This window comes from Orcinus orca, chromosome 8 (assembly GCF_937001465.1).
Source record: "Orcinus orca chromosome 8, mOrcOrc1.1, whole genome shotgun sequence".
NCBI classification, from domain to species: domain Eukaryota; kingdom Metazoa; phylum Chordata; class Mammalia; order Artiodactyla; family Delphinidae; genus Orcinus; species Orcinus orca.
The window spans coordinates 47,512,077-47,538,354 of NC_064566.1; the positions used below are offsets into that span (position 1 = coordinate 47,512,077).

The 26,278-nt window shown below is 48.0% G+C and overlaps 1 protein-coding gene across 4 annotated transcripts in view; it reads right to left on the reverse strand.

The window, feature by feature from the left end:
- PPFIBP2 (PPFIA binding protein 2) overlaps positions 1–26,278 on the reverse strand; it is a 385,547-nt gene that overhangs the window by 36,778 nt on the left and 322,491 nt on the right. For 3 of the 4 annotated variants that reach the window (XM_049713954.1, XM_049713953.1, XM_049713955.1), the window contains exons 5-7: positions 25,793–25,906; positions 13,608–13,739; positions 1,821–1,913 (exon numbers count right to left, since the gene is read on the reverse strand). In XM_049713954.1, coding sequence (XP_049569911.1) covers positions 1,821–1,913; positions 13,608–13,739; positions 25,793–25,906 — 339 coding nt within the window. Of the gene's footprint in view, positions 1–1,820; positions 1,914–5,126; positions 5,307–13,607; positions 13,740–25,792; positions 25,907–26,278 lie in introns of all 4 variants that reach the window. The other variant, XM_049713952.1, reaches the window with a different exon arrangement.

Sequence of the window (26,278 nt, forward strand, 5' to 3'; positions counted from 1 at the left end):
AGCTTTACACAGAAAATGGAAGAACTTTCAAAAACAAGGCAGGTTTCAACTGCAGGGAATTAGGACGACAGAGGGAAAAGAGCATGAGTTTTGGAATGACACAGATCCAGATCAGAACCTCCCCTTGGCCACTCTGAGCCTCAGTTTCCCCACCAGGAAAACGAGGACAACAAATCATTAGACCTCACTAGGTTATTTTATGGACCAAATGAGAAAATGTGTACAAAGGGCTGGACACATTCTGGCACACAGGAGGGTCTCCAGATGTGGTGGTTATTAAATAATCCACAGTATCTCAAAGGTCTACATGCCAAGGCGAAGCGCTTAGGTGATTCAAACGAGTTGTTTGGTTTTATAATAGAAGGTGGAGTGTACAACTTCAAAGGTTTCACCAAGACAGGACTCGCTCGAGGGGATCGTGGGGATGGAAGGTTCTGAGCTTTTAGAGAAACGGTGCTCCTAGAACTGGGGGTCGTGAAGCACAGTGCACACAAGGGGACACGTAGATAAGAACAGAGCAGTAGATGATCAAGCAGATTGTCTAGCGCTGGAGCTGACTAGCTGTAAGATCTTGGGAAAGTTGCCTAACTACTCTGTGCCTCAGTTTCCTCATCTGTAAAACAGTTAAGAAAATTACATTTATGCAATAGAATATTATACAGACATCAACATCATGTTCGGAGTTTTCTTTTAATAGCATGGTATAAAATTGTGTATAAATTATCAACATCAAAATTAAGAGAGAGAGACTCCAAAAAGAGAAATGCCTGGAAGGAAATATTAATAGGGGTAGCTCCTGGGCAGTTTACAAATGATTTTTATTCTTTTAAATTTTTGTGGTTTAAAATTATCTATAACGGTTATTATTGTTTTTAGAATCATTTAAAGGTATAGAAAAAATAAAACAAAGTACAAACTAGATGTTAAGAAAACTCTAAGAAGTAAAGATGAAGATGCCTACAGGACCATCTGGTAACACCTGTGGGTGGCGCTGCAGAGCTCTCAGTGGAAAGGCAGGCGTGCACCCACCCACCAGAGGGAGCCTGGCCAGCTCCTCAGGCGGAAAAACTGCTTCAGGGTTTTAGAGCTTCCCGCCCCCAACCCCAGAGCGTTACTCCTCTGCCTGCAAGGAAGTCTAACTGTATATGTGAAATTTCCTAATGCTTAAGTGACAGCTAATTCGACGTTTTAAAATACAACGTTCTGGCCAAAACAATAAATGTGTGGGCTGAATCCATTCCAACTATTAGAGGAAATGAAGGAGGAAACTATTAGGGAAAACAAAGGAGGGAGGGATAAAATTTATTTCACGAAAGAATGTATCGTGGGTGTCCTTTAGATAGCAAGCTCCCCAGTTCAATAGAAACATGATCTGGTTACAAAAATATGACAAGTATATATTCTGAGGAATTGCTAAAAATAAAAGCATACCTCTTTCTAGAAACTGATTATTAGAGGGGCTGCTAAATTTAAAATGATGCAGCTAAGACAATGTTGGCATTCATCTGTCCTAGGACTCATCACTCACTCGTAGAGGCCCTGCTTGGCCCAGTGTCAGCCTGGGGCGGGGTGGGGTGGGGGTGCCATGGGACACAGAGAGAGGAAGGAGACTTGGTGACCTCAGCAGCTCATAATCTCATGGGCTTTCCCCAGGAAAAGAGCCCTCCTGGATTAAATCTGTCTGCTCGCACAATCTGGGCACTGTTGCGTGTACACACAGTGGGATCAATTCCCATTCCTCAGCCCTAGGCTACGGCACACCCCAGACCCTCCCCACTGGGCCTCAAAGCTTCTCCATAAACATCAGAACCGCCTTTTACCTTGGTGGCCTTCAGTTTCCATTCATACTGGTTCCGTTCATTTTCCAGCTCTTCCACCTTGATTTTGAGGTGCCGGAGCTCCTGCAGTAACTCCTAGGGGGGGTGACGAAGAGAGACAGAGTTCTGATGGTTAAAGAACAGGATGCTCCTGGGATCTACAGCCCTGGGTAACACATGCACAGTGGATACCAAGGCAGGAGCGACCGCGTCAGGCTCCACGCCGTGGCTGGCTCCAATGTTTAAACACGGTCCTCGTTGCAGGAAAAGCTATGTGCCCGTTACAAAACGAAGGCCAGGGAGCTCCAGACAAAAGGAAGAGAAAACTTGCTTCTTCTTTGCAGAACTTGTTCTCCCCGCTCCTTTCTGACATCTGTGTTCCCCGCAGGGTGTGCCCAAATCATGCACGTATGTGTAGGGGGAAGGACAGGTAGGAGTTGGGAGCAAGAGAAAGAGATGCAGAAATGAGGCAGCTTGTTACAAAGTAGCAGGAAGCAGGCTAACAGGGAGCATCTGTCTGTGCTGGGGGTCGAGGAACCCAGGGGAGGAGGTCGGTGTTCCTACAAGGCTTCACAGAGGAAGTGACAGCCAGGAGGATAGAAACAAAACGCTAAAAGGACAAATGCTAAGTGTGAAATGCAGAAGCCAGTCTGGGTGTTCCAGTTCAGAGGAGGGGTTGGCTTGAAGAAAGGACGGAGGGAGGCGGCGTCCAGGGAGAGGGCAGACAGCCTGCTGGGCTGGAGCACAGGATGGGCAGCATTCAGTGGGAAACGGTGGGGCCTTACTGTAAAGGCTTTGGGATGAGAATATGAGGCGATCTGATGCCATATCTTTAGAAAGTAGGGAGCCTCTGAAGGTTGCTGAGTGGGGAAGTGACATTTAAACAACTTGCCGGTGGTGGAGCTGGAAATCAGGGCTGTATCTTCTGACCCCAGGGCCCCTGCTTTCTAAAGTACCCCTTTTAGTAAAGACACCGCTGAGCACCCTTATCCCAAACCTAGGTTCCTTTAATGGACAAATGGTCCTGCTGACTGGTTTCTATCAGAAAAATTAGCATGAAAGCAATTACTTCCATAGACTTTCTGAACTCCAGATTCACATAACAAACTTCCCACAACATCTCCACGTGGATGGCACAGAGGCATCTTACGACTGTCATGACCCAAGTGTAACCCTTAATTCCCCCTCACAGACATCCCTGTCTCACTAAATGGCGTCTCCATCCTGTGCCAGAAACCTGGGCTCCATCCTTGGCACCTCCTTCTGTCTCCCCCCCCCACATACGTAACTCACCCCCCAAGCCTTCTAAATTCCACCTTCAAGGAAATCACCTGAATCTCTCTTTTATCTCAACTCTACCATCACTAGCAGTTACTGCTGAGAGCCTGGACAGCCTCTCCACTGGCTGGTCTTCTGTCATCTTGCCCTTCTTGAAGCCATCGACCCCCATGGCATCCAGGGGAACAATACAATTACAGCACAAGTCTGATCCTGGCCCTTCCCTGCTCCTCAAAGCTCATGAACTTTAACCCACGACCAGTACGGCCCGGCCTAACCCAGCACCCTGCCTGCCTCTTGTACTACTGTCTCTCCCCAGTTATGCTCCAGCCATACTGGATACTTTTTAGTTCCTCTTTCTGACTTGGGCCCTCACACATGCCTCTCCCTCCCTCTGTCTGGAACTTTCTGCCAGGTTAACCCCTGCCCATCCTTCAGGCCGCCATGAGCAAAGCTATTCCAACCTCTACACTTCATCAGGTCCCTCTGCTATACTCTCTTGTGGCATCTGTATAATCTTATATCATTTGCAATTAAACAGTTACTGGTGTGATGGCTGATGGCTAGTTCTCCTACACTGTGAACTCCGTGAGCTCTGCTAACCTCTGGCACATAGTTAGGTATGCATTATTTCTTGATGAACGAACACTTGCAATTCAAGCCATCATTTAACGGGCCTTTGCATCCTGAGACAACCCACCAGAAAGTTCCATTGCTTACACTTGCATTGTGCAGGGATATTCGCTAAGATTTTCTTATAAATGAGGTGAACATTTGTTGATGCCCTTTTAGAAACGTGTCTTCCAAGCTAAGGTTACTGCCTCTGTGATCTGCAACATTAGACTTTAAGGCCTGTTGTGACTTGTAGCAGATCCAGGCTCATTTTCTGCGAACATTTCTGGCCCTGCCTGAGGGGACGCCAGGCCTGCTGATGGCAGAACTGAAAGTGTGCAGGTTCCTGCTGAGGAGCTGCCACTGTGGGGACACAGAGCATGATGACCTCCAGGCTCTGTGACCTCTCTGGCACATCCCCTTCCTTCTAAGCTATTTGTTGCCCATCGTGGGCTATAAACACTGGTGCACAGTGTAACTTCTTTTACGAGTCTTTCTGGGGTAACCCACTCACCAGGGGGCATGCCCAGCACCCCTCTCAGAGCTTCCCTTTCCAAATCTACACCTACATCTTGACTCTCAATTTTTTCCCCACCGAGGCCCCCTCCCCTCATGCCCAAGTCTGGGTGGAGATTTCCAACATGTCCCATAGTTGAGTATGGACCATGGCAACTTCCTACAGACATGGCTACTATGCCCTTGACTTTCCCCTGGGCTTCCAAGGCCTCTTCGATAGCGGTCCTTGGAAGCACAGGCTCATCTCTGTGCAGCTGCCATCACAAAGGACCTGGTGACACCAGTGCAAGGGGCCAAGTCCAGAATCCCAGGCAGATACACCCCACAGGGCCCACAGGTTATGAAATCCCTCGAACGTGATTACACGGGAGAGCTTTTCCCGGAAATTCAGATGATGAGAGTTGTCACAGCCTGTGGACACTTGTGTTCTATTTTCTCACTGGGGATAAACCTCTTTAAAAATAAACTTGAGAGGATTATTTTATGATGCTATTTTTTCTTAAATTAAAAAAAAAAAAATCATGGGAGCTGAAACTTCATTTACTCTCCCAGCCCAGGAGGGAGAATGAGTGTCTGAGTCGTACCTGGGAAGGGGACCCGAAGCTTGCTTTTACACCGACGCCCCGTCACTCAGGGCAGCTGACATACCTCATTCCCAGCCCTGAGGGAGATGAGTACCGCCACCGGTCAGAGGGTTGGCCTCGCCGGCTCAGACCCCGTTCAGTGAGGGTCACGGAGCTCAGCTCACATCCCGAGGGGAGCAAGTCCCAAGCTCTGCCCAGAGGTGACCACAGATCCATGTTAAGCCAGCGCACGCTGTTCCAGGCAGGAGAAGCCCCAGCCCCTCCGCCAGCGAGATGCCACACACACGCATGCTCCGATATACTTAAGTGTGGTTCCTACAGGTGACCCCTCCCAACGGGCACACTCCTGGCCGCAGGGCTGGGGCCGGGCCGCACCGTCGTCGGCTGCCACCTCCTCAGAGTGGTCCCTGAGTGAGAGGCGCTCTTGGATCTGCCTGTGGATGTCCAGCTGCAGCCTACACATCTGCTGCTGCAGCTCACCGATCACATTCAGAACCGACTGTAGGAAGGAAGAGAGAGGAGAAGAAAAGCACGCAGGGTCAGTCAGCGCTCAGACATGGAACTCCTTAGGAGAGCAGAACAGAAGGATGGAAGTGTACGGCAGGGGGCACACGGCGGTCGCTGTCCGTGACCATATGCTCTCTTCACAGGAACCAAAAGACGTGGCATTTTCCCTGACCTGCCCCATCCGTGGGCCCGTCTGCAGTATGGCCTTCGTGCCATACTGGGGGCCGTCCTTGCGTGACAGCGTCTGAGGCGCAGAGTCTAGCAAGAGCGGAGATGGGATCACATACGGATGCATCCCTTCTACACTCGCCAACGCCCTCCCCAAACGTGCCAACACCTGTGCACAGGGGACATACGGCACACAACACGCGCACACACGCTACTACGTCCCCAACCCTAAACGCTCCCTCACACCCGACACCAGACCTGACTCCTCTGTAGCCTCAAGAACATTTTGACCTTTTATGGCAACTTTGGAAAATAACTGCAACCCTTGGAATTCATACCTACTCAGTTCTGAATCCCTTGCCCTAGCAGCTCTGCTGGGCTTTCCTTTATCTACTCCACAGACATCTAGCATCACTCCGCAGAGACCCAAGGCCACAGTGAGCAAAGGCGCTCGCAGATGAGTGAGGAGAAACACGCAAATAGCAACCACAACAGGCTGTAAGTGCTACACCAATAGGACCATGGGGCTTCCCGGGAGCGGTGAGTGACTAATTCCGCCTGGGTCGAGACAAGGAGATGGGACGAGTCTAAGTGGTGTGAAGTAGGCGCGTTCTAGATCCCTTGCCTGTGTGGGGAAGTAAAGGGGACGAGGAGTCATGGGCCTGGCTGGCAGGGAGGAGGATGGTGCCACTCATGGCAACAAGAAACCCAAGAGCCTGGGGAAGACTGTGGGCAGCTGACGGGGCCGGGGCATGGAGTTAAGGAGATAGTTGGCAACAGATCCCGACAGAGCCTAGGGTGGGTGGGTGGGTGCCATTTAAAGTGTTTAGCCCGTCTCTGCCCACCTTTACTGACATTCTGAGCACTGGCACCTGGTACTGGGAGGTCTGCCGCCTGGCACCATGAGAACTGTCCAGGCATGCTAGAAAGAGGTTTCCCATCCCCCACAGAAGCAGTGTTTCCTAAAAGAAGAATGTAGAAGGAAATGTAGAAGGAAAACTGAGGGTCCGGATGGCAGCTTGGGTCTGAGAGGCACTGCTAGGGCCCCTACGCCAGCCTGCTCTCCCTCCAGCGATGCCACTTGAACTGGCAGAGCTGCAGATGCAGGCATCGCCGTCATAAGCGGGCTCCTGGCCTCCCAGCCACTCTCTCCTGGAGCTAGCTCACCTGAGTTAGCCCAGAGACAGCCCCACGTTGTCTTCCCCCAGAGTCAGTCGTCAGAGGGTTGGCTTCACCCGCTCATCTGACTTTGGTAAACACCTCACACGGTGCCCTGGCACACGGAGGCCTTCGATAAATGTGAGTTCACTTTCCCCACTGCTTCTCCTTTTGCCACCAAGTGTTTGAGCCATAAGAAATGAAGGAGAGGAACCGGGAGAGCAACAGAAAACACCTCAAGGTCATGCAACACAGTTAAGGCCCATGTGACATTGATCGCTGACAACAAAAGCCCAGTGGCCCTGCACCCTCCAGCATGCTTCCCTTACTGGCCACTCTCCCAGAACCTTTAGTCTCTCCTGGTCACTGGCCCTGCCAGTCTTCACACCTGCTCTTCTCTCTCTTATGTAAGTTTCAAGAACATCATGGCCCTCACTCTTCTCCTGTTCCCTTCATTGTTGTCTCTCTCTCAAGTGAGGGGTCTAGACCCGCTGGCCCTGATTTTCATCACCTCATCCCCACCCCCACTCTCCAGGCAGATGAGCTCGAGCTCTATCTCCAGCACAAAAGGGGTCAGCACCCTCCTCGCGGTCAGATCCACACACGCATCCTCTGTCCTCAAGCTGTGTGGCTCCCTCGTCTTACTCCTTACCTCCGGCAGCTCTGCACTACTCAGGTTCTCCTGGCCTCTCTTTTACTCTTTTCCTGCCAACTTATGGATCGCTCCAGTCTGTGTAGGTCTTTATGAATCCCAATGTCAACCGATCCACTTAGTTTTTCTTTGGCTTCCTGTCATCACAACTTGAAGGCCTTCTATATCAGCAGCTAAATTATGGACTAAAAATGCACACCAGGCAGGAGGACTAAAGGCAGATGACATGACCCTCTGCAAAAAAAATCTTCCTAGAGGTAGTCTTAAGGTATTATTCATTATCACTTGGGTACCGATATGCCTGTTTTAGCATTCATCCTATATTCCTCTATCTTATCCACAAGACTATCCCAAGCAATGTTTTCGCAGTGCCTCACTGAAGTGAACATTTATCCACTTACCACTACAAGATGCACTCCTGGCCAAACCAATGAGGCCAATTAGACGTAACTTACCCTTAACGGACACAGATCCCTACTTTGTCTTCTCACAAACCATCATAGGGTGGACCTCAAACTCAGTAGACTGAATTTTACAGAACACTTCTTTCTTTGCCATTTTGAAAAAAGAGGAGGAGGAGGAGGAGAAGAAAATGGTTACTTCCAGTTTTTCAGCAACTCACTTGATTTCTCCGATTCCTTAAAATTCACTTAATAAACAAGCAGCCTGGGGACTGCTATCCTAAGTTCTGTGCACCTGTCAGAGGTATCAGTGGAACCAAGCCCATTCTTTCTTTGATCTTCTTATTGAGAACATAACTTTAAAGGAAAATCTTCCCATTGTCCTCAGAACTGTCCCTTTCAGTGGGGTTTGATCTTCCTGATGCTGTTCATGCAGGTGCACTTTTCTGTCCTTCCTACCTTTTGTACAAGCCCCTTTGAAAACTGGTTCCTCTCAAGGTACCTCTACCTTTTCCTTTTTATTGGTATATTATTTGTGAGGTTGCACAGTCAGAAATAAGTATATTTTTATGTAGTTCAATATCCTTGAGTCATCGCTTCTATTTCTGAACTTTCAAAGGTATGATTTCCAAGGTCCACAGTGCATGTCTGGCTATGCCGCGTTCTCCCCTCCCTCCCTGTCATGAACTCTCAAAATAACAATGGCCACTCTCTCAAGAGACCCATCACTTTCACTTCATAAACTAGTTTCTAGCTTTGCTTCAGCATTAGAGCCAGTGGCAGATTGCCTGGTTTCTTTATCTACATTCAGGGCAGAAACTATAAATGGGGGGGGGGGGGGTGGAAGGCAAAAACAAAAACCAACCTTCAATACCTAGGTGTTGGGTAGGAGTTTATTTATTTATTTATGTATTTATTTTGGCTGTGTTGGGTCTTCGTTTCTGTGCGAGGGTTTTCTCTAGTTGCGGCGAGCGGGGGCCATTCTTCATCGCGGTGCGCGGGCCTCTCGCTATCGCGGCCTCTCTTGTTGCGGAGCACAGGCTCCAGACGCGCAGGCTCAGTGGCCATGGCTCACGGGCCTAGTTGCTCCGCAGCATGTGGGATCCAGTGGCCATGGCTCACGGGTCTCGTTGCTCCGCAGCGTGTGGGATCCCCCCGGACCGGGGCACGAACCCGTGTCCCCTGAATCGGCAGGCGGACTCCCAACCACTGTGCCACCAGGGAAGCCCCCCTCTCCTCTTTTAATAGGTCTTTTCTCTCCCATAGGGCAGAGCCTTTTGTAGTGGTGTTTTCAATCTTGGGTCCCACATCATAAAGTCCAAGTGACATTTATGAGGTTCTAATCCCTGTTCTGTAATCTCAACTCACTTTATTACTCTTGCTTTGCCAACAGTCAAAGTTTTTGTTTGGGGGCTTCCCTGGTGGCGCAGTGGTTGAGAGTCCGCCTGCCGATGCAGGGGACACGGGTTCGTGCCCCAGTCCGGGAAGATCCCACATGCCGCAGAGCGGCTGGGCCCGTGAGCCATGGCCGCTGAGCCTGAGCGTCCGGAACCTGTGCTCCGCAACGGGAGAGGCCACAACAGTGAGAGGCCCGCGTACCGCAAAAAAAAAAAAAAAAAAAAAAAAAAGTTTTTGTTTGTTTGTTTGATGGTTCTTTTCAATGTGAAACTAACTACTGGGCACTTCCCATAATCATAGTCTTTCCCACCCCATCCTACCTGTTAAACTTGTTCACAACTTTACTTAGTTGTTTCTCTCCCGCCTCCTTCATGCTCAGTTTAATACTGTCCTGCACTCTGACACATAGCAGGTGGGAATACCACCTCCACATCTGTCAAAATGTCAAGTGTGTTGTACCCTTTGACCCTTCCATTCCACTTCAATATCCTCACACATTTACAAATTTATTCACAATAGCATTATTTGTAAGGGCAAACACTTGGTAACTTAAATGTCCACCCAAGAGAGAACTGGTTAAATAAATGACGGCATAGTCAGAGCGTAACATAATATGTAAACATAAACATGAATGAGAAAGTTTTTTTTTAACGTACTTGATATGAAACAAGCTCTATGACTGCTCAATTAAAAAAGAAGAAAGGTCTAGAATAATGTGTATCTGTGCAAATATGAGGGAAAGAATTTATCCATATAAATTTGCTTGTCCATGCATAAGATAACTCCGAAGGATACAAAACAAACTGACAACACTGGTGTCTGACTGCTGGCTGGGGAAGGAGAGGCTTTGCTGCATATACCTTTTTGAACTCTTAATTTCTGAATTGTTGGAGTACATTTCCTGTACAAACAAAAATGAGTAAACAAAATAAAAACAAGAATAATAAAACTCTCCTAAGTCAGGCCAGCTGTTCTCTGAGCAAACACAATCTTCCCAGCCTTTGCTCTGTACTCCAGGTTCATCATTCCCATTGCAACAGTTCAGAAATCAGAATCCCTCCCTTCCAAGGTCCCACCCATAGGAAGAAAGGAAGCAGGACACCTGTGCTGTAAGACATTCCATTTTCTGCCAGCAAATCCTAGAGCTCGTTTCCAGTTCTCTTCAGGCTTATGTATGTCCCTGATCAATTGGGCTGACTTCATTTCCAAGCACATGCTGGATCCCTGTTCCCCTCTAGAAAGGCTGCTCTGCTACTACACGCAGAACCCTTTGGATCTCACAGAGGGATCCAGCTGCAGGCCTCCCTGCACCCCCAGTGCTTAGGGAAGCCACATGCCCTTCTCCAAGGAAGATCTCTCCAAGGGACATGCCTTTGATAGGTGAGCCACCCCGAGGTTTTCCTTTGCCCTGGATCTCTTTCCTTCATGTGCCACCCTAACTGTGGTATTTACTTTCCATGTTGGTCACTTTTCCTGCAGTCCTGCTTTTCAGGAGTGAACCCAATTGGTCCAATCTTGGGTCTCCTGAAATGACCCAGGACCACTGCGAAAGGCTCAGGAGAAAAGGTAAACAGGAAATCCAGTATTCACCCACGTCTCATAAGGGTCACCACGGACTCCTGAGCGAGGCTGGCTATCAGGATTGTCTCCATTTAACAAGAAACCTACACCTCGAAGTCCTTGGGTTTACAGACAAACATTTGTAATCACTTCCACAGCTGACTACAGGGCGGCAGGATACCTGCTTAGGATAAAGCCTGAGCTACAGAGAAAGTTTATTTCAGATCTGGCTACCTCAGAAAACAAGCAATCAGGCTTTAGGCTAAGCACATTCACTGGTAAAACAGCAGCAGTGTAGGATGGGAAGCAACATTCCCTTTATTCATACAACTACAACCTTGATGACCCCAGCTAGCCAAACGTCTCCCTCAAAATAAACAGCTCCACCACGCACATGACAGTAGTGCAGCTAGCTTCAGCAGCCCTGTCCATGGTTGTAAGCCTAGGGTGTCCCAGATAGTTACAAACAGTGGTAGAGAGTCTGAGCATACCAGTAAAGACTATGTTTAATGACAAGAATGAGAATGTTGCTTCAGGTCATATGGCCGTTGTTCCCTGATTATCACAAGTTTGAACAGCCTGAAAAACTCCTCCACGTGGAAACCTAATGTTTGTACTAGCAACTGGGAAGGGCTATTATCGGGTAGGACTGAGGCCAGCAGCTCAGGGTCTATGGTGCCTCATGCACGAATAGTCTAATGGAAAACAAAAGCAAAGATTCGGATTGAAAAATAATCCTTCAGAAAAGAAAAAATAAAGCAAACAGTAGAATGACTGCCTTAGCTGTGCTTGGCCCAGAAGTGGGAGCTCCCCTTCCTTCCCTAGAAAGGAACTGAGCTGCTCCAGCTCGGTACTAACTCAGCATTCTGCCACCATGGACTGACTCTCATGCCCACACACACCCATGCGTGGGCCCATGTCCCCTACAGTGACTGGTTCAGAACCAGGCATGTGACCCAAATTGGCCCACTGATATGCAATCCTGGGGTTTTGCTGGAATCTTTGAGAGAGAGAGAATGTCTCTCTCTGCAGAGGTTGCCAGGCTAGTAGGATCTAAAGCTGCTGATGGCCATCTTTGTCACCACATACAGAGAGCCTTCCTGAGAATAAGGCTAAAACAGAACCAAATGAGACACTAAGCCTGATTTCTAACGACACGGTAAAGCCAGCTGGATCTAGTGATATCAGCTTTTTAAACCCTAGACTATTCCAGTTGTGTGACCTAATAACCCTCTCCCTCTTTCCTTTCTTTCTTTTCCTTGTTTCCCTCGCTCCCTCCCCCCCTCGGTTTTGAGTTGTCTCTACCACTCTAAGCCTTCTTACAGAGTTTATTCAATTCTGCCCCCAAGCCTGAATGTATATCCCCACGTGATCACACATTTTGAAACATTGGTAAAATAATTCTAAACCTGTAGAAAATCTAATTGCTTCTCCCTGAACATTTAAGAAGCACAGTCTATTTAACACTTCACACAGATAAGCTTTGACTCTGCGTGAACGTAGAAGTCAATAATGTAGCTAGGTCGACATTTACATTTCTCGCATGCTTAAAAACACAATCAGTAAGTAACTGATAAAAGCTAGTTATCCAGCACTACGCTAAGGACTACACATATACATTATCTCATTCCTTCCTCGGAACAACTGAGCAAACAGGAAGTACTGCTATCTCCATTTTACAGAAGAAGAAATAGAGGTTTGGGAGGTTAAATTACTTGCCTAAGATCGCAAACCTACTGAGTAGCTGAGTTTGGATTCCAGCCAAGAGGTCTGATTCAAAAGCCTGCATTCTTCATCACTAGAAGATAGTGTCCTCAGCGTAATGGAGATAAATTTTCTTTTGGCAACTATACTTCTTACTAATGAGCATGTTCTCAAAAGCAATGCAAGGAATATGCCCCACATATTAGAAGTGTCTGAATCGCCAGTGTTTACCCAGTAAACACAGAAATGTGCCAGGTTTCTGGGCATGATGGTGTTGGTGCTTAACTGAATGGAACAATGTCCACCTTTAGATGTTAGAGGTGCCTGAATGGAAGAGAGGATGCCGGATCCTATGATAGAGACTTAGCTTTGGTGATTTTTTTTTTTGACTTCGTCACACAGTTACCCATTTTACAGATAAAGAAATTGAAGTTCAGAGAGATTAAGTAGTTAACTTGCTGAAGTTCAAAGAGCTATTAAGCATTTAGGTCCGTAATTGAGCCAAGGTGTTTCTAAACCTAAAGGCTATTCTTTCCACAGCTCACAATGCACAGTGTACAAATACAGGGAACTTGTAGGTAGAGGCACACGGAAGGTGGTTATCTAAGGTTAAAATGGACTGAGCTCTGAGCCTAGAATTTATCCAAAACATTTATCCAAAAAAAGAGTCTGCCACGCTCTAGTCAATGGCATATGGAGCCTGAGAAAACAAAAATAAGAACGAGATACAGGAAAACATTCTAAGAGAAAGCCTGTGCATGGGCTCACCCATAGGAGCCATCAGGAGGAAAGAAACACATAATCTAAGGGTTGCATCTGGGTCTGTGAAATGCACATCAAAGAATGTCTCTAGACTCCATGGACAACGATGCTGGCTTACTGAGCAGCTGACTTCATCCAATACGTGGTCATTACCTTGGCTCTCACAGAAGACATCTTGGTCTCTCCAAGTCTTGTCTGATCCTTCCCCCACTACTGCTTCCCTTTCCACCCTTGTCAGCAGCTTGAGGGAGGATACAGCCTTAGAGCCAAAACTGGGTGGTTTGGGCATTGCTGAAATCTGCAGCCACAGCAAAACCTGATAACTTGGTATTAACAGATCATTGTGTCTCTGGTGCATAGATGTTTCTGGCACCCAGTGGCTGCCAGGCTTGGGGTTGACCAGATGGGCCGAAGCCACATTAGGCTAGCTTCCCCTGATCTGAGCTTTGGACAGTATGGGTACCCCTAGAAGGTGACGTATCACACTCACCTCTGCTTTTTTCTGCTTCTCTTCCTGCTCTCTCTGCTCCTTCTCCATGCCCACCAGCTTGAGCTTCAGCTCAGACACTTCAGTCATCAGATCGAGCTTCTGAGTCTCAAGAGATGTACGACTTAGCAGCTCCTGCAGGCAAAAACAGATCTCAAAATCATAAACCTCCATGGCAATAAGAACGACTCTACCTCCATCCATAGGACATAAGGCAATCTCTACATTGTATGATGAAACGGCTACATCTGAGCCACAGTCCTATAGGGGACAGACCTGGGCTGATGCTGGGTCAGTCAAGGGTAGCATGGCCCGATGCTACCCACTGTGCTCTGGGAGTCAATGTGAGCTACATTTCTCAAAAAGCACATTTGTCCATAGAAACCATCATTCATTCTTTCCAGGTAGAGAAAAACGGATGGGTCTGCTCAGCGAATGAAATTTCTCCATGTCTATTTTTAAGGCAAAGCAGCAGATCTTCTCCACCAAAACAAACAAAAGACCAGCTTAGGTTAACATTACATTTTTCAAAACCAAAGTTTCCATATCACCTCCTGGGCTCAGTCAATATTCAGCCCAGTCTTCCACACATGTCATTGGAAGACCTTACTGCAAGGAACCTATAAGGGAGCTAGGACGTAAAGTAGATATTCAATGAGTATTTACTGAATGGTTATAGTAGAATCTTATTTATGTGATATGTATCTTTCCTCGAATGTAAATAAGAAAATTGTTCTTTGCTTATTTTGAGGACAGACTGGGGAGGTTATTAGTAGTCCTGCCAAGCCTAAAACAGTAGCAGACAACAACCTGCCATTAATATATACACTTCATAAGCATAAATAAGACAAAACAAAGGTGATAGGTGAAACACCTGCTCAGCACTACTAGGAATTATGAAGGACCTCAAAAGCCAGGAGCACTTCCCAAAGTCCAGGGGTAACATTTCTCCATTGGCAAAAGGCGATGTTGTGTGAGATCCCAAATCTTGGCACCTGGAGACATTGGATACACAGGTCCTGGCAAGGAGACCATGATATGATGCTAGGAGGGTAACCGGCCAAATGAGCTGATGGAAAGGACACAGCATCCTGCCATGGTCTGAAATTTCCTTATCATCTTGGGCAACCCCACCCTAGTACAAGAACAGTCATCTCAACAATCTGACCCTACAGCCATGATTTCACGTTCTGAACTGTCCTCAACTCATAAAACCAAACCGCATGAGTCAGAGATTTTAACTTGGAAAACATGACTCCCTGGGCAAAAGGCCATCAGTACCTCAGAAAGGTGGGCTACAAACTGTCCGTCTGCTAACCTGAGGGAGAGCATCCAGAAGCCAAGGAATTCAGCAAAATGAGCTTAGTACTGGGCTGAGGCACCCAGCTCTTCCTGGGCCAGCCAGACTTGAAGCTGGCTTACAGGGCAAAGGCAGCAGCAGTGCCATGCCAGAACTGCGGGCTGCTTGGTCAGGAGGACTTAGCCAGCTAAGTATGTCCAATGTTGGGACTGGGGGTGGGTGGACATAGATGCGCTGAGTGCCTCCTCTGTGCTAGACACCGTTGGGTACTTTACATACATCCTCTCAATAAACCCTCCCAGGGATTTGGCAGTCAACATTACTATCCCTATTTTACAGATGAAGAAACGGGCCCAGAGACTGGCCTGTCTTGGCCAAGGGCACACACCAATCAACAGCAGAGTTAGTTTTAAAACCAAAGTCTGTTTGGCTTCAAAACTCATTTCTGTTTAATGTATCACATTGTTTCCCAAACAGAGAAAGAAGTCCAAGAATTTCAAGGGAAATAAAAAAATACATGCTGGGGCTTCCCTGGTGGTGCAGTGGTTGAGAGTCCACCTGCCGATGCAGGGGACACGGGTTCGTGCCCCGGTCTGGGAGGATCCCACATGCCGCGGAGCGACTAGGCCCGTGAGCCATGGCCGCTGAGCCTGCGTGTCCGGAGCCTGTGCTCCGCAACGGGAGAGGCCACAACAGTGAGAGGCCCACATACTGCAAAAAAAAAAAAAAAAAAAAGTGTTGAAGAAAGCCAATCAACAAATATTCACTGAGCCCAGGAAAGAGCTGCTCAAACTGTTAAGAATTTGTTGAACACATACTGTCTATTAGGGCCTGGTGCTAAGGCTACGCAGGCCATAAAAGGCCCAAAAATGTTCTTCCCTGGGTGAGGAAGATGGGATTTCTGGGTCTTGAGTATCTTAAGATATAATCCTTCCTAATGCCGCCTGCTCGTTATGAACATCCTTCTCCCTCTTCCCCACCTTCCCCTTTGCCTCCACCACCTCATTCTGTGTCTTTCGCTCCATCCTTTCATTTAGCTGTTTTGTTCCAGAAATGATTTGAGATAGTTTGCAAAATAGACAACTCAAGTTAAAAAAATAGGGCTTCCCTGGTGGCTCAGTGGTTGCGAGCCCGCCTGCCGATGCAGGGGACACGGGTTCGTGCCCCGGTCTGGGAAGATCCCACGTGCCATGGAGCGGCTGGGCCCGTGAGCCATGGCCGCTGAGCCTGCGCGTCCGGCACGGGAGAGGCCACAACAGTGAGAGGCCCACGTACCGAAAAATAAATAAATAAATAAATAAACTGTAAAAATTAAAGCGGGTAAGGAAAGAAGTTGAAGCCAGAGTGACTGTCGGCATAAAACTCATACCCTAAAGTTCTATTCACAGCTGGAGATGGAGTACAATGTGTGTGTGAGCTTCCCAGCCAGCAGTGCAAAGGGAAAAAGGGACGATTCTAGAACTCAAGGTCCATGGGATAATAACAATTGCTTTGGAGTGCTAAGAACTCAGAAAATCTTCTTCCATGAGACTTCCATCATTTGTTCAACTACCAGATGCCAAGGCCTAGGGATAGGAGAGTTAAAAGTACAGCCCCTGTTGAGCTCCTGAGTCTCTTAAAAAGGTATTTAATGCAGTTGTCTACTGACCAGCATTCAAGATGCTGCCTCGGTGGGATGTAAAAATGCCTCAGAAGGCATCTCTCTTGAAAGCTAATCTACTCTGCTTTCATGATTTCCAGAATCCCTCTGGCTGTTTTAACTGCCAGGTTGTAATTGGTCATACCAATGTTCCAGTTAATGAGGATAATATTCTAATTGGTTGCATTAAAATTCCAATGGCCATTCCAATTGGTCATGCCAGGGTTCTGATTGGTCACACTAACATTCCAAGTGGACATTTCAATTAGACACACCAAAGTTTTAATGAGAAGCCTGGGGCTGCTTAATTGCACACAGTCCACTGATAACAAAACTTCTCCTTACTGTCTCCTAGATTCTATTAGCATGTGCTTCCCCCTTTCATTATCATCACCCCTGGTCCTTGTCATCAACAAGTACTATCCTACTCCCTGAACTCAAAATCAGCCTTTGACAGCCTTATCCCAGCCCAGCCCCACTTCCCCATCTCCAGGCCCGGCAAGGCCTCCAGCCACTATTATATACTGTGACCTCTATCCTAGTTGTCTTAACAGGATTTAAATACCCTACATTCTAAACTGCTCTTTCTACTTCCAGCAGAAACCGAACCCTGACGTTTGCATGACATGACACGTCCTTCCCAGTCCTCTCAAGTAGAGGCCGTTCTGCTCCAGCAACCCAACTTACAGAACACCTTTCTCCCAGTTCAACACTGCTTCTTCCAGATCTCCTACCTCTGCCCTCCTCCTCCTCTAAGGCAGCACCATTCAGTTAAGTCACGTTTTCCCCAAATACCCAGACCCCAAGATAGTCCCCCATTTCCATTGATTATCCTTGTTAATCAATCTTTCACTCAGGGTTCACCCTGGTTTCACATTTCTTGACCTTGACACTGACAGGCTTTGCTTCCACCTCAGTTCAGCTTCTCAGTAGTATGGCCACAGCCTGACCCTCATCTTGATCCGGAACATGTGTCCTTCACTTCTAAAATCTTCAACTCTGAAATTCTCTCCTCTGGCCACAATCCTCTGACTTTTCAACTGGCCCATTTAGTCACTCAAATCATCTTCAATTTCTTCTTCTGTGGCTACCAGTTACTTAACAACTCCCTATTTTCCTAGTTTATCAACTTCCTTTAAGTAGTATTTGCCTCCTTACCCACCCTGTACCTTAAGGCTTATCATTTCAGTTGTATCATTTCTGCATCAGAAAATTCTTCCTGACTCATCCTTGCCCCTAGATCTGAAGTGTACTTGCTTCACCAGCACCCACTCCATGCCAAACCTCAAAGACTTCTATGTTTCCACTCCCCACGGCCTGAGAATTGCTGGTAAGTCACTTAATGATGCCAATTGGTTTCCACACAAATTTACGCTATCTAATTACAGCCGATGTTCCAACACTGCCTGGCAAAACTTATATTCATCTCTGGCTGGTTCCTTTCAGAGATTGTTCCAGATCTTTTCCATTCTCCTCGAGCCCGAAACCCCACCCTATCCCCTTCTTCTCCTTAAATAACCTATTTACTGAAGAGATCATCTGATCAGTCACTGAACTTACATCCTTCCTATTTCAAAGTTTCCCAGAATCGTCTCTCATTCCTCTCTCCTGAATCCGTGTCTTACAGAAGGCAAGCCCGCACCTCCTTTCCGAGGTTAGTCTGACATAACTGCACACAGCCGACTTCTCTGTCAGGTTCTTCTATCTTTAAAAACTGTTCCCAGCCCAATAAGTTTCCAGGTTGCACATTAAAAGCACATGTTAAAGGACACAAAGATTCCAGAGTTTGCTGCTGAGTTGCTCCACCTGACCCACCTTCCTGTTGCTGACCAGTCTTCCATGCCATCCTCATGCAGCTTGAATGAAGATTCAGGTAACTCCCTGGTTAACCAGTAGCTTTTGGCTTTGTTCTCCGAGTCCTGGTCCTGTTTCTCCCTCTAGCCGGTAGTGCAGAACGCCGCCTGCTCACAGGGACCTGGGCCCTCCCTCCCCTCTGTACTGCCTTTGAGGAAGTTCTCACCAAGTCTACACTACTCTGGGGTAGGCCCATTAATCATCTGCTCTGACAGGCATTTAATCTCTCCCTCACCATCAGCTTCCATCCCTCAGGCTATAAACATGATCAAATTTCTGACATTCGAAAGAACCTTCCCTCTTGACCTTCCTTCCCCTCCAGGGACCACCATCAGCTCCCTAGTGCTCAGGCTAGGCAAACGCACTCCGAGTGTGGTGTGAGCGTGAACGCCAGCTTTTTCTCCTCCCTCCCCTCTCCCCCTCACAGCCAAGCTCTGAAAAGCATAATCCACTCTTTGCTGCCTCTTCTTCCTCATCTTCCTGTCGCTTACTCAGGAAAACGTCTGCATGTCTGCAACCCAGCTTCTGCCTTCCCCAGAACACAGGAACAGCCCTGCCTCTGGGACCAGCGTCCCCACTTTCCGAGGCAACTTTCACCTCTCAGCTCTCAACCCACTGACTCACCCTGCGTCCCCTCATTAGTGTGAGCCCACCCTCCCTTTCCATTTTCCTGACCTTTCTTTCTTTCTTTTGGCTGCACAGGGTCTTAGTTGCGGTGTGCGGGATCTTTAGTTGCAGCATGCGGGATCTAGCTCCCCGACCAGGGATCGAACCCAGCCCCCCTGCATTGGGAGCACGGAGTCTTAGCCACTGGACCACCTGGGAAGTCCCATTTTCCTGACCTTTCTTTTTTCTCCTTTGTCTTCGCTGCTGGCATCTTTTATTCTGTCTACCCCTTAAGAGTAACATTCTTGGATCCTCAGCTCCCATCCCCAAGACTGCAGTGATCTGGTCCAGCCTGTTTGTCCAGAGCACGAAGGCAACGCTTGGCACCTTACTGAGACCTGCAGGGTGGGATCCTGCTGGGATCTCTTGGAATCACAGAGCTACTGTAATGGGGTGGGGGGGGGAATGGGGAGGCAGGGGGCTGGAGATAAGGGCCAGAGGTTTCATAAGCAGCAGGAGTGTCTGCTCTCCTCATTGGTTCAAGGCTGCCTGTGTAAATGAGAGAGGGCAAGGGATGAGCGGGGTGGTATGGGAGGACGGTGGTTTGTGTTTCTTACTAGGCAGGACCATGAAACTGGGTAATGAAGAAAACCAATGAATAAAATTATCACTCACCCCCTCACTTCACCACTACCAGTAACCTCCTTCCAGAAGGACAAATACATCTCCTTTCTGGGAGATGAAAAAAAGCCTCCATCTCAGAGCAAACCATCATTTCCTTTTCCCAAAGCTCAGTGTCTGACTGGAGCTGATAAAGAGAATTTGCCTTTCAACTTTGCTCTCCTTAAAGGGCCACATCTTGAAGCGATTACTTCCAACTTTAAGTGTGGAACCTGACCCAGGGAGTTTCTGACCAATGACGGGGGACTGGAGCCAGACTGGCAACCTGAAACCAGAATGAAAGAACAGGCCATGGAACGACTTGAAAGGAAAAGTATGTCCCTCTGCCCTTTGAAGTAAGAGGCCTAGGCCTTGCCGGGAAGCCTCTTTCAGGGAGAGGGGCTCGTAGTCAACCTGGGTTGAGTCCAGTCTCAGTCCCCACTAACTAAATCGTCTCTCTGAACCTCAGTCCCCTTATCTGTTAAAAAAAAAAAAAAAAAAAAAAAAAAGGGGTAAAGCACCTACCTCACACTATGGTCTGGAGATCCAACATCAAATGAGATAACTTGAGGAAAGCAGTTATCTCTGCCTCACAAATCTCCCAGGGGGAGTTTTAGGGAATAAGTGACAAATCCCCTTTTTCTTCGCTCAAGTGTCCGGTCTCCTCGGACAGATTTGTGCTCCCACAGGGTCAGGTGCATAGCTCTGTTTAATATCCTTCCTGATGTAGAAACACCTCCCGAAAGGTGCTCTCCGGGAATTTATGAGCTGGGTGCTGACGACGCTTTGCTGAGTTCACACGCCTGGGCACACTGTTCCCTCACTCGACTCAAGGGCAGGAACTGGGCCTGGGTCCTGGGTCCCGTAACCCCCTGGCCATTGTGTGATAGTCCATTTTTTTACAGTACACGGGTCTCTCCCATTTCGGAGCACAGGCTCCGGATGCGCAGGCTCAGCAGCCATGGCTCACGGGCCCAGCCGCTCTGCGGCATGTGGGATCTTCCCGGACCGGGGCACGAACCCGTGTCCCCTGCATCGGCAGGCGGACTCTCAACCACTGCGCCCCCTGCATCGGCAGGCGGACTCTCAACCACTGCGCCCCCTGCATCGGCAGGCGGACTCTCAACCACTGCGCCACCAGGGAAGCCCAATAGTCCAGCTTTAACAAAACCGGAACAACTGTACTACAGCTCTAGGAGGTGGGCAGTGCAGAGTCCACACTGTCATCTCTGTTCTCTATAAATAAGAACACAGGTTCACTGACTTCCCCAGATCAACCACAAGTGGTGAATCTGCAGAAAGTCACGTCCATGGACTCCAAATCCCCTAAATTTGTCACTCTCCACACCTCACCTAAAAGGCAGCCAACACAATGAGGTTGCCTGACACCTGGGCCTCTGGGTCAAGTTAGAGGACTGAGATAGAGCCTGGTGTCCTTCCATGTTTCCCCAAAGCTGGGCTGTGTCCTCACAAGGAGCTTTGCATCCTTTCTTCCTCCCCCCTTGGGTTCGCTACCCTGTCTTCTTTCTGGCACTAAACATGGCTGCTGCTCTTGGCACTGATCACACCTGTCAAGGGCCAGCCTCTGGAAAGTGTTCCATTTGGCTGCCAGCTCTGTATAAGGCCTCTTCTCCACAGAACAGCATTGGCTTCCCCCCCTGAAATCATCACCCGCTGGAGAAGGGTCAGTGATCAGAGGCAGAGGAGCTTGTTGTGCAGGAACCGACAGAACCCCAGAGAACCCATGGAGGCCACTTTAGAAAAAGTCACCAGGGACTTCAAATACATCACAGAGCATAAGGAACTCTCTCTCTGTGATAGATTTTTTTGCCAACATGGTCTAGGCCAATCACAATGGGGAGGGCGCTGGTCCACACGTGTGTTCCTGGGGTGTTATTCTGGGATCTGGGCTCGGATAGTTCAGTGTGCAGCCCTCAAAGATGCAGCTGGGCAACGCCTTGACCTGCTTAAAATGGAGATGAAGGGCTTCCCTGGTGGCGCAGTGGTTGAGAGTCCGCCTGCCGATGCAGGGGACATGGGTTCGTGCCCCAGTCCGGGAAGATCCCACGTGCCGTGGAGCGGCTGGGCCCGTGAGCCATGGCCGCTGAGCCTGTGTGTCCGGAGCCTGTGCTCCGCCACGGGAGAGGCCACAACAGTGAGAGGCCTGCATACCGCAAAAAAAAAAAAAAAAAAAGAGGAGGTGAAAATGGACTCAGGCTGTGGGCCTTTGAAGACCCACTTGTACACTTCCTGGTAGATGTCTCTTCCTAATGGGGAAGGCTCTCTGGGGAATCTAGATAGCTCAGTGAGTCAGAGACCATATCAGAGTAGACGTTTCCACAGGCAGCTCCAAGAGACGCTTGTAGCTACCCCGTTCCCACCCTGTGTCCTGCAACAGGCTGCAGACAAGAAATATTTTGCCCTCAAATGTGTCTATAATCTATGCGTGGCTCATGTGGCCCTGCCTCTGTGCTGATTCTGTTTGGTCCTGGTTTGCCTGTCTAACCCCATGGATCTTCATGCTCTCCCTTTCTAGAGACCAGATGGGTTAATGTGTAGAAGAAAACAGATGAGAGCTAAGAGATCAGCACTTAGCAGGGGACCAGGCCAAGCCAGGCTGAGGGGTCCATGGCTCGTGAGTCGGGTGGGGAACATTGCTCAGAACAGCTGTCGGGAGTGACAGCGCAGTGGGGTTTGGAACCCATGGACGCACAGGGTTTGGACGATACTGGCTGGGTCTGGGTTTCCTTAAGTCCCCCCAGAGGTCTTCTAGCCAGCCAAGGGGGCGAAGTCTGGAATAGAGGTTGCAGACTGGATCTGTGGGCCAGGCTTGGCCTAAAGGTACAATAAATATTGTGTGGTTCACACAATACTTCTTTTTCATTTAAATTAGTTGCCAATGTTTTTAAAATAGAAAGACTGATCTTTAAATTTTTACATCTGGATTTCCAGCTTCTTGTGAAAAGCAGTAATGGGCCTCCATGGGTGGTCAGCTAGAATTGCTGGCTCCTTTAGAAAGGATGTTGTCAGTGTGTAAGGGCTAGCAGGAGCTGCCTCCCCACGGGAAGCAGTGTCAATAGGCAGTCAGGAGGCCCCACGCTGTGACAGTGAAAGCATCTCCTTCAGAGCTCCTCAGGCCTTTAACAGGAGACCAGGCTTGGCTCAGGGCTGGCAGAAAGAGGCAATTGTGGACTTCCCTGGTGGCGCAGTGGTTGGGAGTCCTCCTGCCAGGGCAGGGGACACGGGTTTGAGCCCTGGTCCATGAAGATCCCACATGCCGCGGAGCAGCTAAGCCCGTGCACAACTACTGAGCCTGCGCTCTAGAGCCCATGAGCCACAACTACTAGAGCCCATGCTCTGCAGCAAGAGAACCCTCCGCAATGAGAAGCCCGCTCACTGCAACAAGAGTAGTCCCCACTCGCCGCAACTAGAGAAAGCCTGCGCTCAGCAACAAAGACCCGACGGAGCCAAAAATAAAGACCCGATGGAGCCAAAAATAAAGACCCGATGGAGCCAAAAATAAAGTAAATTAATTAAAAAAAAAAAAGAAAGAGGTGATTGTTTGCCTCCATTCTCTGCCTTAAGGACGTGAGTCATGCTTGCTCCTACCATGAGCCCTGGGGCCCAGGATATCACAGTCTAACCAGGCAAGTCTCTGCCTATCCCCAGTTCAGAGGACACTTACGTATGTACTCCACGCTATATATAGATGGCATCACATCAGCATTGTGATGCAAGAATTAAGCGTCTTTTCAAACAGTATCAAGCAGATTTCCGGAAAGCATTACCATGTGCAGAACATTCAATGTGGCGTTTAGAGCTGGCAACCCAATGATCTCCAGTTCAGGCACCACCAAGCCCAGAGAACACATGAGTGGGAGCGGAGCCTCAAATGCCTATGACATGAACTCAGAATTCTCCAGGAAAGTACTGCACACTCCTTTCATTTTACCCTTGAAAGGCTGAGAGAATACAAAGTTATGGGCATAAAATAACTTGGTTAAGTTCAGGAAGATCTTTCAACCCCAGAGGCAGCAAATAAGAGCTACCGCACTCCAGAAGATAGCAAGCCCACACGTTCACCTCTACGGTACATGCAGACCACACGACTGCTACCTCGGCCACAGCACACAAGAAAGAAGATTTAGAATAAACAGGATATAAGGGGCAGTTGAGCTTAAGACTTTTTTAAAAGTCTAAAATCCAGTCTATGGGATAATGCTTAGAAGGATAAGACAACCTCAGAGAGCTCAGGCACCACGATGGGGCCATTTTCTGACCTCCGATCGTGTGGTTACTCACCAGGCACTGCCTTCCTGAAACATCAGCCTTCTGCCGTTTTTCTGACATGTTCCCTTCCACATGCAAATTTTCTTGGTCTCTGTCTAGGTTTTTTTTTTTTTTTTTTTTTTTTTTTAACAGCCCCTCCAACATCTTCCTCCCTGGTCCCCACCCCAGAACCGCATCTTTTGCTGTCTTGAAAATATAATCTAGTGGGTTGTCTCATGCACTCTTGTGAAAATGCTCTTGTGCCATTTGAGATATTTCCATCAGGCTATTTTCTTTCCTAGGTCTTCAAAAGAAAGATTCAACTTTTAAGAGTAAATAAAAAGAAAGATTCACTCCTGTTGCTACTCGGATTTCCAGGGAATACGATAAGCAAGAGAAATGGCATACCGTTGAAACAGAAAATCAAATGGGGCCAAGAACGTGGTAACTTATTAATCAGCAATGAGAGGATAAACTAATAACAGCTTCCAAGCTGTCAGAACTAGTTTCTACAAAGACATTTGCATTAAAATATTGATTTCAAAAGAAGTTCTTCAAATGCACTCAAAGCTAAGAAACACCTAGAAACTAAGATATTTACCCCTAAGACAAAAGGTCATATTCAAAGCCTCTGTTCATTACTATGCTGTGGAGAAACAATTTGAATTTTATGCTGACCAAAGCGATTAAAAAAAAAAAGGTTAGAGCTTGGGGGATGGGGGAGGGAGATTATAAGCAGTCTTCTAATTGAACCCACTCATTTTAAGAAATGGACTTTCATTCCTTAAATAATTAGTGAGCACCTTTTATGTGCCAAGTACTATACCAGGACCTACAAAGCATACACACATAAACTTCAGTCATGGTTTATTTTTCAAAATAACTGAAGTGCAAAAATGATGCAAGTTAAGGAAATTAGATATATGACTAGAGTTCATAAAATAAAATTTCTAATTAGCATCTCAACAGATTCTGAAAAGACTTGATAAAAATTCAACACCGCTTCCTAAAAATTGCAGCTCGTTATTTACAGTGGGGTCAGACTGTTCAAGAAGAGTCAGTTCAATTATAATACTTTTGCTAAAAAAAAAAAAGTAAAAAAGGTCTAAGTGATAGTAAAGACAATGATACAGCAAAATTTAAAAGTGGGAAAAAAACTCACTCTATGACGTTAAGCATAGAAAAGCTGAGGACTAAATCATATCTCTGGTGCAAATAGCGTTTTGTATATTATATGTATCTATAACAAAAAGGCCCAAAGAGAAACAAGAAGACATTTAAGAGATGTTTCTGAATGGTAGAAGAGCAGCTAATTTTTTTCATTTTAATATGTATTAAATTATATTAAAATTTTATGTAATATGTGATCAATTTTATCAAAGAAAGCCACACAGAGTGAGAGGGGAAAGAGTGAGGGAAGGAAAGAGGCACAAAATAAGTTAATCGACTTTCGAAAACCCCAGATGCCACTTACAGGGCAAAGGCGACAACAGTGCCATGCCCGAACCGTGGGTTACTTGGTTATGAGGAGTTAGCCAGTTAAGTGTGTCCAGTGTGGTTGGTGTGATAAGATGAGGGGGACATGGCCAGCAGAGAGCTCTGCACTGAACCAGGCCAGGAGAAAGTGCCCTGGGAATCTGTCAAACCAGCCCAACAAGTTATTCCTCCCAGGCCAGCCCTTCCCTGCCCTCCCCCGCTCCGGTTTCACCTGCTGTGTAAACACCACAGGCTAAGCAGCCAACCCTCCCCTCCAGGCAGGACGGGAATGGAAGCAGTGAGCTCTGTAACGTGGACCCAGAAAGGGGCTTGCCCACGTGAGCGGCTGCAGGACCCAAGGCCCTGGGTCCCACCCACCCTTACCTGTTGAAGCATCTCTTCAGCAGCATTGAGTTTCACCTGGTGTCCTTCCAGACACACTTCCAGGTCCCGAATCTTCTCTCCTTGGGCTTCCACTTGGTCTGTGAGGACGCTCACCTGTCCCAGGAAATAAAGCAAGGGTGGAGGCTGGGACCGGCTCCCCGCTGGAGGGGAGCCGTGAAGCCACGCCACTGATTCTTGATGGGAGAAGAATGGCTGCTGGTTTTGGTGGGTGGTAAGTGGGGGAAGTGTCCTGGATGAAGGGAACCCCGGCTGTTTTCTCACCTGGCCGGGAAGTCCCAGCCACCACCTGGACCAGGTTGGTCACATTTCCTGCTCGACAGACTCAGGAGAAAAACACCCAGCAGCCACGAGAGCAGCCTCTGGGCTGGCCTCTGGCTCCTTGTGCCTCTCACAGAGCTCCCTTGGGCAGCCCGACCTCAAGGAATAACTCAGCTGGCTCGCCAGGGCTCCTGCCACCTCATGTGG